Consider the following 19,286-nt stretch of genomic DNA (forward strand, 5'->3'; position numbering starts at 1 on the left):
TTTTTCAGTGCGAACACAAAGTTTGTTATTGTAGGCCCAGTTGTCCACCTTTACAAAATGTATTTATTTCAAGCGCATATGCTGCGCTGCGTATTGGCATAATGTTGCAGTGCAAGTGTTAACTAGTTAATTAAACACATTCTGCAAAGATACACTAGGAACTTGGTTTTGAGTTAATCTTTTTCCTGACTACAGTTATAGTATCACAGCGAGATGCATTTTAGTGCGAGCTGAAGAGATTTGGGCAGCTTAAGCATACCGACTGCACAAAGCACTGATGACACCTTTACCCCTTCCCTGCAATGCACTCACACCGTCTGCTCTTTTCATAAACAAAAAAAAAATATCCAAAGCCAATTACAGTTTCACTGACTCAGTACATGCTGCTTGTCAAGCAGGCATCGAAGCAATCCTGGCAGCAGCATGCATAAGTCTTGTATGATGCAGGTCCTCAGGACTATGCATTGCACACGGTGCACATATTGCAAACAGGGGTGCTATGCAGGATGCGCCGAGTTTCTCGTTCACCCGAGTTTTACCCGAGTTTGCCCGATGGCAGTCAGTGAACGAAGATAGCAAGGAACGTGCAATAACAGCAGGCAAAAAGAAATGTCGAGATAAAGCCGCGTATGACAACATGAGCGCACCCTGCGCGGCACAGTGCTGCCGGGCTTCAAGCACAGAGGACTGCGCAACAAAACGCGCCAGCGCCGCGTATTGTTATCAACGTATTATCGCAATTTAGCAATACCGTCACTGTCCCGCTGTCTGTCTGCACACTTGCCGTGAGCCGCTTGCCACGCCTTTCTCGGGCGCGTCAAGGGCGTGCCTCCTTTTTCGGGCATTATCTTTCTATCCTCCGTCGAATGCGAACAGGGCACATGCGGTGCATTCTTGCACCTATACTTTCCCTCAATCGAATACTTTGAAATACAACAAATAAAATAACCAACATTTTACTTCTTAAAGTATCGGTTTTTTGTTTTGAATGCTGTAAATTTGTGATGACAAACGGACATATAATGAATTATTAAATTTTGTACTTTTTTGCCGCGAGTGGCGACAGTGAGGCGAAAGCTTACAAGCGGATACATTCTAGAGGGTCACACGCACGAGGGAGTTCATGCGGTGAGCAGTCGCCAGGGGCGCTGCAGTGCTATGTTCGATAAAGTCAGTCATGACAACGATCTGCCCATTCACTGTCTAATAGGGGAATGGCAACGCAGCGCTGCGGCATGGCTGTTCACCGCAGGTGCTTCACTGCGGTGGCTATTAAGGCCGCCGATTTACCAACTGAAACGACACTTTAGCCATAGAGACGGGAGCAACGGCTGTCGCTGCAAAATGGCTGTGCGGTATTCTGGGTCCGTAGTGACGCAGCCCAATGAAAATGCACCAGTTTATCTGCGTGCGCGAAGTCTCCGCGATGCATTGCGAACACGAGCGTGCTGCCCAGCGACACAGTTCGTCGCTTGTCACCGCTTGCCCACTGAAGGTGCCTCCGTGCGCATGTGCGCAGAATTTGAGTGTGTTGTTCACTCCAATGTGCTTGCCGATTGCCTCTGCTGCTGAGCTAACAGCGATCGCAGATGGATATCGTAACGACAGCGCAGCAATCGCATTTTGGTGGGTGAGGGCTGTTGTGTGCAGTTCGGAAATTAGACTTCGAACGCAGGAAGGTGTTGCAATTGTTTAGTGTGCCGTGCTTGTGATGACAAAATGCCATTGCACTGGGTGTGTTTGCGCTGACCGCTGACCGTGTTTGCTGCACTATATCATTGACAGAGCAGCCATCTCAAATGACAGCTGCGATACGTTGCCGTTGGAAAACACTACGCACTGCTCAAGATCGTCGTCCACCACGGCGCATCGACGCCTTGCAAGCAGCTACAGTGACGTGCGGATAATTATTTGCTGTGCGCTACGTAGCCACAACGCAGGCAATGAACCGTGTTGTGGGGTCATCACAGCCCAAGAAGACATATGCATAAGGCAGCGAAAGTCGACGCTTTTTTTTTTTATAGTGGTGCTGAGTACATCACCGATGACAGTGCGTTGTGCGTGTTTTATTTCGCCGGTCAAGATTGTTAATTCCTCTCAGTTCCGCACCACGTCGCTGTTGTCGAAAAATAAGTTGGGCGTGGCACAACCGTGGTGGGCGCGCACAAGAGTTACATGCCTCGCTCGGGGCGTGACCTATGGTTTTGATTGACACGCGAACTCGGGCCAAACTCGTACATCGCGAAACCCCTCTCGAGTTAAACTCGGGAGCATGGCGGCGGCAGCAGCAGCCTGTGTCATCGCATCCAGCGGCGGCAAGCGTCAATATGACCATCTGGACCCGTTCAGCTACATGACCGACGTAGAGTTTCAGCGTCTTTTTTGCCTTTCCAAAACGTCAGTGCGCTGGCTGTGTGACGAGTTAGGCGAACGCCCTTGTCTGCGGAGACTGCGTGGCGGGCATATTATGCTTTCCGAGCACAGACTGATGTGACTAGGCTGCGGAGGAAAAGTTCGTGCGATCGCTTCGGCTCTCTCCTGTTTCAAGCGCTGCTCGTCCACCGCGCCCTAGCCCCAGGCCAGCTCCGGCGTCGTCATCGGAGTACTGGAGCACCTACGAGCACCTGGGGTTCAACCCGGGCCAACCAACCTGCGTAGGCGAAGTGGTCACATTATATTGGAAGACTCAGAATGGAAGCCGGGCTGCCTTCCGATGCAACAGGTGCCGAAATCAGTTTTCGCAGTTACACGGTAAAGCTGCACTGCACGGTCAGAGAGGCGAAGGACGTTACTTCGCCAACACGTACCGCCTCGGCCATCCGAACGACCACCTCTCCAGGCGGCAAATGATTTGGCTCACGTACTGCGTGAGCAAAAGCGTAGACATATGGCTGTTGAAGGAGATGACCGGTGACTTGTTTCCTCTATAGGAGCGCACCATCGCCGACAGGACGAACTACCCCCGTAAGGTCGCGAGGGACGAGCTGCTGGCGCGACCTCCACTTGGTACCCCGGGTAGATAGCGCAAATTGATGAGTGCCTTCTTCGCGGCGAGCAAAAGTATACAATCGAGGCCGCCTAATGACGGGCGACGACTTTCCGCCAGCCGCCAAAATTACGGCGGTGTTAAAGTTGGGGGCCCATGGGTCTTCGGCATGTTCTGCGCGACCAGAGGGGTGTTGCGACTTTCAAAGTATACCGACGAAAGGCGGCGACGCTAGGCGCCATTATTGCAGCCAATGTTCAACCGGGGACCATTATTCATAGTGACGAATTGGCCGCATACAAATGTATCCCAAATTTAGTGGATGCTAACGGGGCTATGCCTCAATCCGCATTGGTAGACAGTCAACCAAAGCGTGAACTTTGTGGACCCCATCACGGGCGTTCACACGCAAAAAAAAAGAAAGTTATTGTCAAAAAGTGAAGCGCTCCCTCGTCAGCGATGGGTACAGGGTAACTGCACCGATGCTGGAGTCCCACCTGGGATGCATGTGGTGGCAGTCAACATCCACGTGCGCTGCAAATACCCTTTCGTGCGTTTGTTAGAAGCCACGGATCGCTCGGGCTAGCCACTACAAAGACTCTTTCCTGCGGTTGTTAGAAGCCATCGCTCGACGCTTGCCAGTATGGAGGTGTATCGCAAAGTAAAAGAAAATAAAGCGTAGTTTTCTGACCCTTGTATTTGTGCTTTCCGGCATTCCTGTGTGCTTACACGGTAAGCGCGCGGCAAACCACTTATGCGCTAGCCGACGCTCACTTCGTCTTGTAGCTGGATGCGCGCGCTACTCGCAGCTTTTCTTTAGCGCGAGCAACGAGCGATCTGTTAAAAGCCCAGTGTGAAAACCAGGCGCACACCAATCTCTGCTCGGAAATGGGAGCGCAAGCACGTAGCGAGCCGCACCAATCCAATCTAGAGCAAAGGAGCAACGAGCGATCTGTTGGAAACCCAGTGAGAAAAGCAAGCGCACACCAATCGGTGCTCGGAAATGCTAGAGCAAGCACGTATCGAGCCGTGCCAATCGAATCCAGAAAAAAAAGAGGGGGGCGAGCGTCCCCTCGTGGCATAACGCGAAACGTATTTAAATAGAAATTAGTCTAATACACATTCCGTGTACATCGTGGAAACATTAAAGTGCTTACAACCCACGTTAATGTGACTAATATTATTGTACTAAATGAATTTATTTTATAACTTGCTTGTGCCTGTATTGCACTCGGTGGAACGACAAACAAGTGAAAGAAGGCACGACCATGCACCGACCGTATGATCACGTGAGCCCCACTTTGTCGACCGCCCATATGGCAACGCCCAAGGGATAATAGCCACCCAGAGTGAATCAACATAAACCAATAAAATTGGAGGTGTGCCGATGGACAAACGTCGTCTTGTTACCATTTGTTCTTTGATCTTGGGGCGTCGCCAGAGCTCGTGAAGATCCCGAGTTTCGCCAAACTCGGGGCATCCTGCATAGCACCCCAGATCATTTTTTTTCAAGTGCTCAAGTACAAGAACAGAAAGACTCAAACATGACAGTGCTGTGTCACGTTTCCTTCAGTGTGTCAGCGTCCTTGAGCACTGCACGAGCGATTTATCCCCAACTAGCCCATAACACACCTGCATTTGAAAGAATTGAGTTAAAGAGTACTGTGAACTTGTACTGAACTAGATTTCACATGCCGAATAGAAGAGTGCACTCTCAGCTAAACGGACGGCATGGCTGAAGATGTACGCGTACTTCCCATGGTTCGGCTACTAGTGTCTTCCGCTTTCGCAAGTAATCATTGCCGCTTGAAGCAGCGAAGAGCTCGCCTGTTACACCCGAGTCACCTGAGACCACATAATTCACACACGAAACACGCCGCGGTTCACCACCTGATGTTCCACACGGTTCATTTACGCCACACCACACACCACACGAAGTCAGGAGTGTCATATTTCAAATCACAGTAGCGCAAAACGTAACTGAACTTTCATTTCCTTCGGCAGAGTTTCTCAGCTGGGCTCGTTCACCGCCGGTCGAGCTCGACGGATGCGCTGGGCCTACGCGTAATGTAAACAACATCGGCGGTAGACGAGTGGTGATTATTCAGACTTCGCACTTGGAAAACATGTTTCCATTCGTTTCGAGCACAAGAAAATATACATACAAAAAGCACAGGCGTTGCCGCAATCGTGATTCGGTTGGATGTTTTAGCAGACGATCGCATTGAGATCGGCGGAACCCAGCAGGCCTGCAGGTTGGGTTCGGCGGCGTCGTTCGAACGCGGCACGAATTCTCGTCACACTTCCACCTCCCCCCCCCCCCCCCCCCCCCCCGGTCGTCGGTCGTGTCGTTGTCGGCCTAGTATCCCAACTCTGTCTTTAAGAAACACTGTCGCGGGCGTCGTGCGTCCGAAGCACTCGGAAGATCGTTGGCGTCGGCGCCTTCGCATCGGCGGCCATCATCAGGCGTAGCAGCCAGAGGCTCCGCGGGCTCTGATTGGTGGACGCCGGCGACGGTTTGCAGCCTCTGATTGGTGGACACCGGCGTCGCGTCGGCTCGCGTCGCTGATTTTCTAGCATCGGCAGCTGGCAAAATCTCCGCGCGTCGGCACGCGTCACCCCGTTCGCGACTGACGCATTTGACGCATTGGCGCGTGCCGACGCGTGGCGAAGCGTGCCTGTGGTTGGGGCTTAAGAGCCGCGTTTTCATCGTGACGTGGGAACTTGAACTCACAACGACAAAAATATGCTAGTGTCGTCTGCTGTTGGCGATAGTTGCCAACCTCTAGCAACACTGCTCCGCCACACGGTCTCCAGCTGTTAACAGGCGTCGCGTCGTCCAATCGCAGTACGCGCGTGATCCGCTCGTGCAGATTCAGCGTACACCAAATTTCGCGACACGATCCGCCTTGCCGGCGTCAGCACGCAGACTAAACGCAAGCGGAACGGAGGGCAGATTGACGAAGTTCAGGCCATGAATGGAGTGATTGTCCTGCCTCATACATGGAAGAAACGGTGGTTCCTTCCTCTCCAAAACCAGAATCTTTAGACCATGCACTTCGCTTATCAGCGTTGATTGACCCGCGGAAAGTTTTTGTAGTTCAATGAAAATAGGATCAGGGCCGGGGTTGGACTCAAAGTCTCCCGATAATAAAAATAACAACAAGTGAACAACATGGGCACACTCAACAACGGTCGCACAGCAGCAGTGTGCGCTTGGTAGATGCAGCAAGAAGTGATTACTACTCTTCTTATTGAAGAGGGATTGTGATACACCAACCTGCATTGCAAAAAGTAGCGGGATTGTAGGGGACACCACGAATCAGCCACCTAGCCCGCGAAGCGCGGCAGACAGTTTCAGCTTATTTATAGTTGGCAGCGTAGCTGACGTTGCCGACGATGGCACTGTCCATCCACTATCCAGGGCCACGCTCAGCGGAAGCGGCGACAGAAAGGCAGACAGCGGCGGGTTGAAGCTGATACGTTGACGGTTGTTGGGTGGATATTGGCCAGAGCAAAGTGGTAGCACAGCAATCGACAGCCCGGCGACGTGTCCGAAGGAGCACTCACACCGGTTAGCAAGGATCAGATGAGCGATAACAGCAGCTGCATAGCGAAAAGTAGCGTGTTTGTAAGTGACGACACGAAGCCCGCGTTCAACGTGCTGAAGAGACACGACGCATTGCGTGACTCCGTAGTTGGTCTCAGTAAAGCCATGATGCTCGTTCGTATAACAACCGCTACAGAGGCGTAACAAACAGTGCCGGTGACCTTGTCTGTGTGTTCATCAACGAGGATGCTCTGAAAAATTACTACTCCATTAGTGTGGGCCTTACCGAGTTCTGCGCTGCCTAAGCGAAGTGAACAACGAAGTTGCCTCAGCCTCACAAATTTGTTGGTGTTCTGCATGCCCTCGGGCAAATTGTTTCTTGTATTTGTTTGTTTACTTACTTTATTTCTTTCTTTTCTATTTTCTGCTGCTCTACACGCCACTGTCACTCCTCTGGCTAAGCTCAACCCCATTCTTTTGTGCCGAGGCGATACCCTTCTTGCGGGGAGAGGATAATGCGGCGCTCTATATTAGGACTAGATAACGCGGATGAAGAAGTTAGTGGTTACTGTGGCGGAATAATAAACAGCCGTTTGCTCCGGTCTGATGGCTTTGCCGTTTCCTCTCGTGACAATGTCTCGTTAAAGATGGGCCTGACATGAATGACAACCATGTCATGACACGCATGACATGATATGCATGTTATGACATCAACGCCATGAAGCGGTGACACAGCAATATTGAATTGCATGACATCACATGCATTTCTTTAACTGGGTGCAGTTAGATATCATTGTCATGAAATGCATGCGTGACCTGAATGACATGTATTTCATAACATGATTGGCAGGAATGTCAGTCAAGACATGGTTCCCATGAATATCCTGACAATAATGACTTGATGTGATCCATGCAGGATGACACGGCATGACATTATTATCATGACAAGAACTTATGCCTACCCAATGAACGAAGTTGTCTACTTACTTGAACCGATGGCTATGTGCTTGTGTTCGTGATGCCGTATGGTAATTGCATCCTCATTCCAGCTTCGTAATTCAAATCGCCTCCGATTCTCGTGGGCTACCTGCGCTCGAGCCAGGTGGCACGCGTAAGAAGATCACAGCAGCTCAGTCGCAGAACACCGAGTGACGGTCGCATCCGTTCAAATCGCGATCAGAAAGCAAGTTTACCACGAGCATTGATTTAGAATCGCCAGACAACAACGCGCGCCCTCTGTGTTCTTCCGGTAGCTCGTACCGAACTTTTACGGCCATTGTCGTCGTTACCAGGCCGCTTAATCAAACATCGAGGCATGCTTTTTCCTGGCGCACATAGTCGCGTACTGTGACAGTGCTTCACCGAAGTCCTCTATGGTAGCGTCATCAAAGCTCAGCCAAGGTGAGGAGTGCAACACGCCACTCGTCCGAATGACTATAAAAGAACACAGGTTGTGCTAAAGTTTTGCCGTCAAGCCGCCCGTTTGTGTTCTCCAAGTAACACCAGCCACTGCCGTCCGTGAGCACTTAATTTCTGCATTTCGTACCCATCTCGCACCTCCATACCGCTCGTTCGCACGAATTCGGTCGTTCGTAGAAATCGCTCCATTGTCGTCAGCATCCTTCTGCTGTCGTCACGCACTCTCGCGTTAATTCAAATTCGCTTCACTCGCGTCCCACACAAAAACTGTATTCACGCATACACGTAGGCCAACCTGGTAGAGCTTTGCCAAACGCCAAGCAATGCTGCCTAGCCAGCTGCATCCAAAATGCTTCACATAACGTCGATTACCACAATGCTTGGGATCTGCACAATTTGTGTTTCTCCCTCGACACCTCTGCTGCATTATAGACAGCCCGCTCGGCGGCATGCCGACACCACACGACTGGCCAATTCAGTGACGGTAGGCAACGAGAGCAGGAGGTCATTGTCATCATCTGTGCCATGCTTAGCATTATTCCGCAACCCCGCCTCTTCTGTCGCAGGGCTCTCCTGGTGAACCTGGTGGGCATGGGTTCCCTGGCAGCCCTGGGCCCCCGGGACCACCTGCAGATGTGAGTATACATCACTCATCGGGGAACCTCATTAGCAGCGGAACTTGGGTGTCAGGACTCCGACATTGCGATGACATCTGTTATCGCCTTTGCTTTCGAGTAAACATGGTCTGCCGTTGCAGCTTTCGCAGTGGTTTCACCAGCTATCTCTGCAACAAGGACCACTCGGTGGAGATAAAGGACCAGCTCCTGATGCTTTCCAGTTTATGCAAGCCTCTGTGGTAAGATAAATCTCTGAATCCAAACCGCCACTGAAAAGACCCATTTTGTTTCTTAGGTACTGTGTATTACATATCAGCAAAATGTAACAACGCGGCACGTGAGGGTAGCAAGACTGTAACAGAATTAAACGCCACGTAACCTACATTATTGATGTCAATAACGCACGCACCATGCACACATGTTCGCAATGGTGAGGCAGAGGGTTTTATGCGGTCTCACATAAGAGAGAATGCTAGAAATACCTGGTCTTCCCTGCCTTCCGGCCTCCCTCACGTAGCACTGTCATAGAGCCTGAAATGGTCACAGAACTTGCTATGTTTTTTGGTGCACTTTTATGACATTAGAGAGGTTTAGCTTGTCCGGTAACCGGGAAAACGAGAGCGGACCGGGCGTTGGGGCGTTTGGCCGGAACCGTAAACGTGAGCGGCCTGTATGGCGCTACCATCTGGTGGCGCAGAAATCAAACAGACAAAAAACAGCTAATATTGCAGTAACCATGTGCATTCTACTTCTCTGCTCGTGTAAATTTTCGGCGGCAACACGATTACGCCACTGTCGAACATTTACACCAGCAGAGAAGTAGAATGCACATGGTTACTGCAATATTAGCTGTTTTTTGTCTGTTTGATTTCTGCGCCACCAGATGGTAGCACCATACAGGCCCCTCACGTTTACGGTTCCGGCAAAACGCCCAAACGCCCGGTCCGCTCGCGTTTTCCCGGTTACCTGACAAGCTAAACCTCTCTATTACCAAGATACACAAATAGCTTCGTAAAATCGTCCTGGCTGCACGATGTTAAAATTATTGAAAAAATAAATGAATGAACGTTTTAGAAACACTTCTTCGTCTTTTTGTTGCGGATGCTTGTGTGGGCGTCCACCACGCAAAGCTGTCGATTCTGGTGCCAGTATTCTTAGCAGCCTGCGCGAGCGTTGTAGGCAGGAAATTTAAGGCTGTGACAGTTGTTTTTTGTACGTACAGGTCGTCTAAGCTTTTTCCTCAACGCCGCAGCTCCGTTATCACTGACACTGTACAACAATGTCGCAGCAATGCTTTCAGCTCTTTTCGCAGTAAGTGCGTACCTATGACAGAGTGAAAGTGCGAGTTGCGCATTCCAATAGCAGATCGAGCAGAGATTTCCAGTGGCAATCACTCCGTGCAGCAGTAGAAGCTATTCCGCCAATATCGCGCGAGCATTTTCGTTCGTTTCTTGCTCATCCGCTCTGTTGCGCCGTGGTGGTCGTCGCTTTCTTGGTGGCGGTAGGACACCATGGACGACTCGCCGCAGTGCGCTGTATTGCCTTTGACGTTCGATAGTGACAGCTACAACTCGGATTCATCAAGTTCTGATGCGTGCGACGAATCAGATGCTGACAGAGAGGCGCAAGCCCTCCCTCGCAAGCGGAAACTAGACAGGATGTTTCTACTGCCCGCAATAAGACCCAAAGCTGTCGGTTCTATCGACAAACTTGTTCTGCAGTACATCGAAACGCAGGACCAAGCGCAGGCAGTCAAGTATATGTATATAGTCGTCTCCAGGAAGAAATTATACCTATTTCTCCAATCTTTGAGGGAGCATGGCACAGCGTCGTTAGAAAAAGGGAATGGAGAGTGAGGGAGATGAGAGGTGGCCGACTCGAACGCATTAGGAAGCAGCCGGTGGCACTAAAGGAACCTGGACGGTGGGTGCTCACAGGGTGGCAGGCAGATGACGCCAGCAGCGAGCAGCGCAGGCTATCCTGGGTAACTCTGAATCTGGCAGAGAACTTCCTCGGGCATGTTGTGTACTCCGGTGGCGGGGTTGGTGTTACAATGGCGGATTCGGAAGCGTTGCTCTACGCCTGAAAGAGCTGCTTGTTCAGCTACTCCAACTCTGCCATTGGAATTCACCATGAAATAGGCCGGCTCAAGCAGCAGTCGACGTTGCCAATTTACGATAAAGGGGCCGACCTGCCTCGTAGCTATCCATTTCACCAACACCAAATAATTTTCGCCAAGTATTGTGTCGTTGCAGAGAAGCCGAGTTTCATGCCTGCATTACGAAATTCAAACTTTGCCAGTACAGACCAACGCAACACTCGGGGCACGAATGGCGGCTGCAAGTGAAAATTAACCTAACGTTTATTTTAAATAACAAGAAGTACGTCGAATACCCAAGAGGGAATCAAACAATCGAGAATCTTGTTGGCACATAGCACTAATCAGCGCAGGCGATAGTTATCTCCCGGTGAGGCGAATTTCAAGACATATTTTTGGCAGGTACAACACTTCATGGCTAGCAAATGTAGGCTTTATATTAGGGTTAGGTGTCATTTTAACTTTTAGCCGACATTATCATCAACAATTATTCGGTTAATATATGCGATTATGAGTTTTTCTGAATTGATCTACATAGGCGGAAAAAATAAAGGCCGGTGATTTGGCACGATACATACACTTTGAAGAAAGGGAAAACCGGGCTATTTGAATTTACAATTGACTTTGTTATTACTTCAGTTATATTATGCTCAAATAAGCATTCAGTTGTGCCAATCTTAGTGAGCTTCAATCACAGTTCCAGCTACTGGGGCAAAGAAGATTGATAACGTTTGCTGGTAGTAGAGTGTTCCTTTGGTTATTAGCACTCATCCCAGCGGCAGATAAGACGCGCTCGCATGGCGTTGACGTTGCCTAAGTGCAGATTAACTTCATTGCGACAGGTGCTAGAAGGCAGGACTCCGCCTGCCACCAATGCAAGGAATCGATGTCGTGGTCAGATACTTGCGGCATCGAGTGACATGACAACACCTGGCTTGGCGCCTTTCCTCCGTCGTTTCCCGCTGAGAGCGAGCATTTCCGTTTTTTCCTCGGGGTACATGGGATAAGTTTGACCGAGGATTTATTGGCTAGGATGTCGAAAGCTGTTGCAACACGTTCTCCCGGTGATCTTTCTCGGGGCAATTCAGGCACTTGAACCTTGGATCGAGACAATTAGCCAGCTAGTGAACTTCGTAATCTTGACACGGAAGAAATTTCTCTTCAACGGAGTCTACCAGCATCGGCTTGACGCGGCAGAAAAACGCCGGATCGCAGTCATTCCTTGTCATCGATTTCTTTGGGTAGCTTTAAAGCCGGGATCAAAACGTACGGAGTCCCACAATTTTACCTTTCCCCCCCAAGGAGCTCCATCACGCCAAGGAGAGGTTTCAAGCGATACCGCCGCTTCTACAATAATGTCCCACTCCACATCACTGAGGCATGGAGGCTTCCTACTGCTTTGGCCCTCTATGGTGTGACGCAAAGACTCCTTGAGTTCAAGAACGCTCTTTATCATTGCGTGCGGGCTGTTTCAGGTGCGGCAACGTTCTGATGGAACTTTTGCTGCAGGTGCAGCCGCGCATGTGTGAGCGCAAACGCAACTGGTTCTCTTCAGTGCTGTAGAGCAAGAAAAGCGGGAGCCTCATTGCTAGCGCTTGCCTGAGTATAGTCATGTGTGCTTAACCGAGTGAAAAATTTGTTGCGATTAAGGCTTCAATCGCATAAGGAAAATTCAATCGTTATATCGCGCATGCCTAGCCCATAGCATAAAAAGAACGTTTACGCCGATGATATAGTGTACACATGTGAGAGAGTGACGCAGTAAAATGGTTGAAACACTCTTTTACCACCTCACCAATGAATCGCAGGGACCTGTGGGACCACGTGGCATACCAGGGCCCCAAGGACCTCCAGTAAGTGGTTCTATTTATACCGTAACTGCTCAGTGCTTGCCTAAAAATTTTTCTGCGCTGTCGAAACGTGCCCGCATGTATGCATTCTCTGATTCCAATTACACACAGTACGATTCACGTAGTAATGTGTTGCATGTGGTAGCCTGCCTTTGAGCTAATCTCAATGCAATATTCTGTAGTTTAGGCTTACACCACAGCATAGATGCGCTAAGTAGCCTGAACAGCTTTTTCATTAAAAAAATACTTCAAAGAAAGTAGCCTTTACTAAGTCAGAGATAAAACTTTGGCAAACTGGTGTAAATTGCGACCACATGACTTGAGTCTTCTAAGCATTTCAAAATGACACGCCAAGAATGACAATGCCGCCTTTAAGAACGGTCAGCCTTTCTGAGGCACTCCTATTTATCCAACATGTATCGCTTAGTGTGTTTGCGTCTGTCGGCCCGCATCTTGACGTTTTTTAACTAAGTGCGGGCATTCCAAACTTAAACGCACGTGGTTATGATCACGTATGCGATGGGTGTTTCTGCTGCCAACTATGTTGGCAGCAGAAACACCCGAAAATTCAAACAAAGCCCAGAAGTCTTGCCCGACAAGTCTCTCGGTCTTCTCTTGGACGCTGGTCCTCACAAAGCTGAAGACCAGTGTAATCGTCGCATGAGTGGCACCTGCAGGCTAGCTAGCAACGGCACTATGCAATTACAGCATATAGGACGCACAATGCGCAACAAGTCAGCTGCGAGTTAGCACTTCTCCACTTTGTGTTGTGTTTTTATGAGCGGCCCACCTCAAATTCAGCATGCGGAAAAGAAAATGCGCCTGACAGCAAAAAAGGTCACGGACGCCCTGAACTGGACGGAGGGAAAGCTTGCAATAGGGCCTCGCTACATTTTATTTAAGCCTAATAAAATTTTGGGGGTTACCTGCCGAAATCACCATTTGATTATGAGGCACGCCGTAGTGGGGGATTTGGTAATAATTTCTGAATATCAAGGATTTTTTCACTTACACCCAGTGCATGGTAGATAGGTGCTTTTCCATTTTCCATTTTGCATTTTTACATCATTAAAATGCGGTCACCGCGACCGAGATTCGATCCCGGGCCCTCGGGCTGATTAGCGCAACACTATCACCACTACGCCGGTCCGACACAACACTAGGGAAGCTGCGGAAGGTGGGGGACCAGGTGGGCCGAATGGTCCGCCGGGTTTTCAACAAGCGCGGGAGCATCAGACGCAAAGATGCCTTGCGGCTTGCAATGCATTCTAGACTAGTCGAACCTTGTATTCGACTCCATACCTACATCTCCGAAAGCATGAGGAAGACGGCCTTGAGGTCATCCTCCGAATGATAGTTAGGCGGTCCCTAGCTCCTCCGGTCAGCACCTCTAACCAGCGCCTTCTGGGCCTGGGGATGGTGAATACGAATCGGGAGCTCAAGGAAGCTCATCTTAGCAACCAAATGACACGTCTTCCTCAGGCACTGTCGGGTCGCCGCCTCCTTGCCCGACTACACCTCCAAACTCTCAGACAGATGGAAGAGCGCGTACGTACGCGACAAGAATGGCGCTATACCCTACACGTGCGCCATCTTCCCCAGAACATGGAACGCACACACCATGATGGCATACACCTGGCTCGGTCGGAGGCCCTGGAGCGCCATTATGACTCCAAACCCGGCGTTTTCTACGTGGATGCCACCGGCCCACACAATGGGGGATGGTTTACGGCCGTGGTGGTCCACGAAGGCAAAACAGTTACTAGCCTTAGCTTTCGCGCTAGAGACATAACATATGCGGAGGAAGTCCCCATCGCGTTGGCTGCATCCCATTCTCGCTCACAAACCATCATTACCGACTCGCGAGGGGCCTGTCGGAACTATGAACAGGGTCAGATTTCATTCCTGGCCTATCGTGTCTTTCAATCTAGCGGCCGAACCGGGGACCCCGACTCCCGATACGTCGTTTGGGCTCCTGCTCACATGGGATTAGAGAGAAATAAGGCAGCGGATGGTGCTGCCCGCGCGCTTCCTCACCGGGCTCCTTTCTTCTGTTACCCCGCCGATCAGAAGTCCACCCCCAACTCAATCTACTCGTATACAGAAATTACAACCTACTATCAATCCGGCCACGAACTCTACCCCCGCCCGTATAGAGGCCTCAAAAAGAAGGAGGAGCGCCTCCAGCTCCGCCTCTTAACCAACACTATGCAGTGTCCGGCGGCTCTCAAACATTTCGATCCGGCCTTTACTGGAGCTTGCCCGCACTGTGCGGAGAAGTCCTCGAACCTCTAACACATTGTGTAAGCTTGCTCTTGCAACCCTGCTTGCCCCCCATACCCAATCCTAACACGGAGGGCAGGGAGGCAGCCCTGCTTGTCTGCTCAGACCTACGGGCCCAAAAGGCCTTAGTTGAGCGCGCCCAGGCGGCGGCTACCGCCACTGGGGTCCTGTACTAGGGACTCCACCTCGTGTTTGAAAGGGGCGACCTCTTCAGGCTCGTCTCGAGCATAACTCCCCGTAGTTTTTGTACCACTATTAAAAGTTTTTCACCACCACTACCACGGCGAGTCTACGTTTTATGTCTTTTCAGTGATACTGAACCATCTTAAAAAAAAATCACAGCATATCCACGGGGTGAATGATGATGAGTGGGGCGAAGCTCCGGAGGGAATCATCGGTAAACCGTGAAACTCTTCCGTGAAATTCGCCCAGTGCATCATATAAAGAGTGTGGAACACCGTGTGTATATTAAACATCAAACTTTTATTGTACTGTTGGTTTACGTGGTCCCTTCATTATCACCGCTTTGTGATCGGTGAAATGCAGGGAAAGTGGTTCTTGTATGGGTGTTAACATAAAGCTGGCAAACACTACATCGATGTAAGTTCCCCTGATGGTGGTTGGTTTCGGGTGGTCTAACGATATGCATCCGAGTCCATATCTGATTGCCATGTGTTGCATCAACCAGTCCTTACTTCTGTCTGCAACGTCGACGTTGAAATCGCCGACGAGTAGAAACGGTCTGTTCCTGTCGTACTTGCGCATTGCCTCGTCGATGAATGCCTTGACGTCCCCATTGGAGAGATTGGGCGCAAGGTAGACGGTCATGATGATGACCCCATCCAAATCAATGGCAGCGTATTCGCCTGTGTGGCTCTGTATCGTTGGTAGTAGTTTCAGATCTTGCGCCTTTTCTGTCTGCTTCACGTCTGCTCGATCTTCGCGACGCTGCCATGCCGCTTCGGCCTCCCGTTCTCGAACGGCTGGATCTTCGCGACGCTGCCGAGCCACTTCCGCCTCGCGTTCTAGCACTGCGGGGTTTTCCCGGCGTCGCCGAGCAGCCTGACGACACGCTTCGGCCTCTCGTTCTCGCACGGCCGGATTCTGTCTGCGAGCGCGCGCTGCCGCCGCCTTGCACGCTCGTCGCTCCGCCGCCTTGTCTTCCATCCGGCGACTCCGAGCGAAAGAGAAAGCGCGCCAAGAGCGAGCACCTTTTCTTATAATTAGTGATATTATTTCCAAAGAAATATACACACAACGCCATCTATTGAGCAATTCATAAACTAGAGGTGGCTACATACTACTACTACTACAGAGGAGGGAACAACCCACACCCTAAGGACATATACACACAACGCCATCTATTGAGCAATTCATAAACTAGAGGTAGCAGCCTGACGACACGCTTCGGCGTCTCTTTCACGTAGGGACACACAACGCCATCTATTGAGCAATTCATAAACTAGAGGTGGCTACTTACTACTACTACTACAGAGGAGGGAACGACCCACACCCTAAGGAGCTTCGCCCCTAAAAAGCTATTGCAGTAGAACGCTCTTTAGACGGCGCTTTATAAATCATAGCGCATAACCACAATTTTATAGCACGACATTTTGTTGGCCCTAAAGCTAAAGTATAGGGGATTTCAGCCAGGTGGGTAGAGTCCACACATAAAGCCTAGTTTAAGCCTGGAAACTATTTTTGAAATACTGCTGCATGTGTCAGCAAAAAGCTAGGGAAAAGATAGACGACTACCGCTCGCCGGAAGTGACAAACAACGTTGAGAACCTCCGGGTCTCTGACATGCAAGATTAGGATGCGGCACTTGCGGCCATGTGCTTGGACTGCCATGCGCAGAGGCGTGTTTAGGGTTTATTTAAAAGCTTTTATTAAAAGCAAAGCCACAAGGATTCAGGTTTGCTAGTCAGCATCTCGAGTCTGTACAGGAGTACGTTTATGTAGGTCAATTACCCATAGCTGACCCTGATCATGAGAAGGAAGGTGCACGCGGCAGGAATTTCCAAATTCTCATTGGGCGCTATACCACTGCCGTTGAAAAGAAAAGCGTGCGATCATTGCATTTTACCAGTGCAAATATATGGAGCAGAAACTTGGAGGTTAAAAAAGAAGCCCGAGAACAAGTTGAGGACAACGCAAAGAGCAATGAAACGAAAAATGTTAGGCGTAACCCTAAGAGACAGGAAGAGAGCAGTGTAGATCACAGAGAAAACGGGGATAGCTTATAATGTAGTTGGCATTAAGAGAAAAAAATCGAGCTATACAGGCCTTGTAATGCGTGGAGTAGAAAGCCGGTTAACCATTAGAGTTACAGAATGGGTGCTAAGGGAAGGGACGTGCAATGGCAGGAAACTATGTGGGGTGATGAAGTTAGGAAATTTGCAGGCGCAAGTTGGAATCAGCTAGCGTAAGACAGGGGTACAGGAGATCGCACGGAGAGGCCTTCGTCCGGCAGTGGAGATAAGAAATAGGCTCATGATAAAACAATAAAGCACACTGGGATATTGCCTAAATTTCTTTATCATTAAGTATCACTCATGTTTAACCAATTTAGTAGCAGTGAAACTTCGTTTCACTTAGCCATCAACAGGCCGTGCTGCTCATTGGCAATGGGCTAACTTTAAAGCATTTTGAACTACGTTTATTTTTCGAAATCTTTCTAGAAGCGCCACACTGGCTCCCAGGACCAAAATCAACACTTTCTCAGATATCAAGTCTGGTTAAACGTTTGCTCGGCGTCTACGATAAAGACGTTTCCGTTTTGGCTCGTTGTAGGGACCTCTTATGTGAAACGTATTATTTATTATTATTTCCTAAAGAAGTGATCCGACTGAAGTTGTCGAAAATATCTTTCTCGTCAAGTCCACTTATAGGTATATACTCAGCAGCATCGCTTCGAATTGGTTGGCGTCAGTACGCCCGGAGCTCCAATGTAGGACTCAACGCTCGTTGGGCTCCTCAAGTTCACGACCACTTATCGTCCATGAGCACCGTTGGGCCCTCTATGAAAGTCAGATCAGCTTTTTCGAGGACCTTCCTTATTCGGAACCCTTGGTGCTACAACCAGCCGCCCCACCCTGGAGCATTGAAAACAGTAAGCGTGGTGGTGTCTTTCTTGCTCAATTATGCGTTTATGCATCCTAAAGAAAGCAATATGATAAGCTTCACTAAAACTTCAGGGCGAACTTTATATTCAAAAACAACACGTATGCATAGGCTCGCACATCTCGAGCTGTTAAGTTTCAGTGGCACATGTTGACGGGCTCCTAAGTGCGAGGTTATGCTGGTCGGAAATCTACACATTCGTTTATGATTGTCTCATTGTTTTTACCGCTAATTGCCGGTCTGTTATAGTACTTCTGGTCCCGTTCTAGATGTGAACAGACGTGTCAGCCCTTTTTACTTACGCATGAACTGCCCCGAGGAAGATACTCGAACACTTTTAGACCTCAACAGCAGACGCGGTCCTCCTGGGTCCCACAAAGACAGACTTTTGCTTGACTGGCTACATGAATGGGCTTAGCTTGCTCTTATGTAGCACTCCATTGGCGAAATAGGAACGAAGAGAAAGAGCAGAGAGGAGCAGAGCAGTAGCGAGTGCGATGGCTTGCTCCCCCATTGAAACGTTCCAAGCTCTCCGAGAGCAAGTGGCAGGGCGAAGGTGTATCAAGCGACTAAATTGTTGTTACCTATTGCGGTGGTTATTACTCGCCATTGCTGCCGCACAGTGAACGAAAACGATGAAAAGAGCCAAAATAAAAGGATATGACGTATTTGCTTAACGCGACTTCCTTCGCACTCCGCTTTTCGCGCGAAAGCAGCTAGAACTGCTCTCGACTGCACTCGGCGTCGCCAAACTGGCCCTGTCCTTCCATTGGATCACAGGGCTCCTGTTTTTGCTCGCCCATTGGAACACAGCTACTATTGAAAGAACACTTTGGGGATGGTATTAGATGCCCATGTTGGACCTGTTGAACGCGCCATTAATGTCACTGGCGTCAGCTACTGACATGCTCTCGAGTTCCAAAAATTAGCGGAGGAAGTTGGAACTCTCTCGCGCGTTAATCTTCAGCTCAGAGAGTACAGTCAGTAAATTGTGCTCAAGCGTTCTTCAGGTTTTGACTCTGTTATGTGTGTTGCCCGTCTTCCGGAATAAATATCAGTCCTTAATAAGGAACCAACTAGGTCCGCAAGAGGCACAGATTACATGGCAATAGGCTTGGCCTTTCTTTCTGAGTGAATGATTTCAGCTTTTAAAATAGCGGACATTTGGTATGTGCCGACGAGAACGCTTATATCTACGTCCCCGAATGCTACATATGTTGGCCAGTGATGTCTGTCCCGAACTTCTTGAATTCTGCGACGAACTGCGAGCTCGTGTCAATAGCTTGCTAAATGTATGCACCTTCGATCGCTCGCATGACATTTACATATCTGAGAACTGCCTCCCCAATAGAAGGGGTTT

General features: G+C 49.7%; 1 protein-coding gene across 1 annotated transcript in view; it reads left to right on the forward strand.

Moving 5' to 3' along the window:
* Positions 1 to 19,286, forward strand: part of LOC119455318 (collagen alpha-1(I) chain) — a 694,093-nt gene that overhangs the window by 157,988 nt on the left and 516,819 nt on the right. The window contains exons 6-8 of the mRNA XM_037716715.2: positions 8,522 to 8,590; positions 8,713 to 8,811; positions 12,479 to 12,523. Of these exons, the coding sequence (XP_037572643.2) occupies positions 8,522 to 8,590; positions 8,713 to 8,811; positions 12,479 to 12,523 (213 nt within the window). The remainder of the gene's footprint in view (positions 1 to 8,521; positions 8,591 to 8,712; positions 8,812 to 12,478; positions 12,524 to 19,286) is intronic.

Source organism: Dermacentor silvarum, chromosome 6, assembly GCF_013339745.2.
Source record: "Dermacentor silvarum isolate Dsil-2018 chromosome 6, BIME_Dsil_1.4, whole genome shotgun sequence".
In the NCBI taxonomy this organism is placed as follows: domain Eukaryota; kingdom Metazoa; phylum Arthropoda; class Arachnida; order Ixodida; family Ixodidae; genus Dermacentor; species Dermacentor silvarum.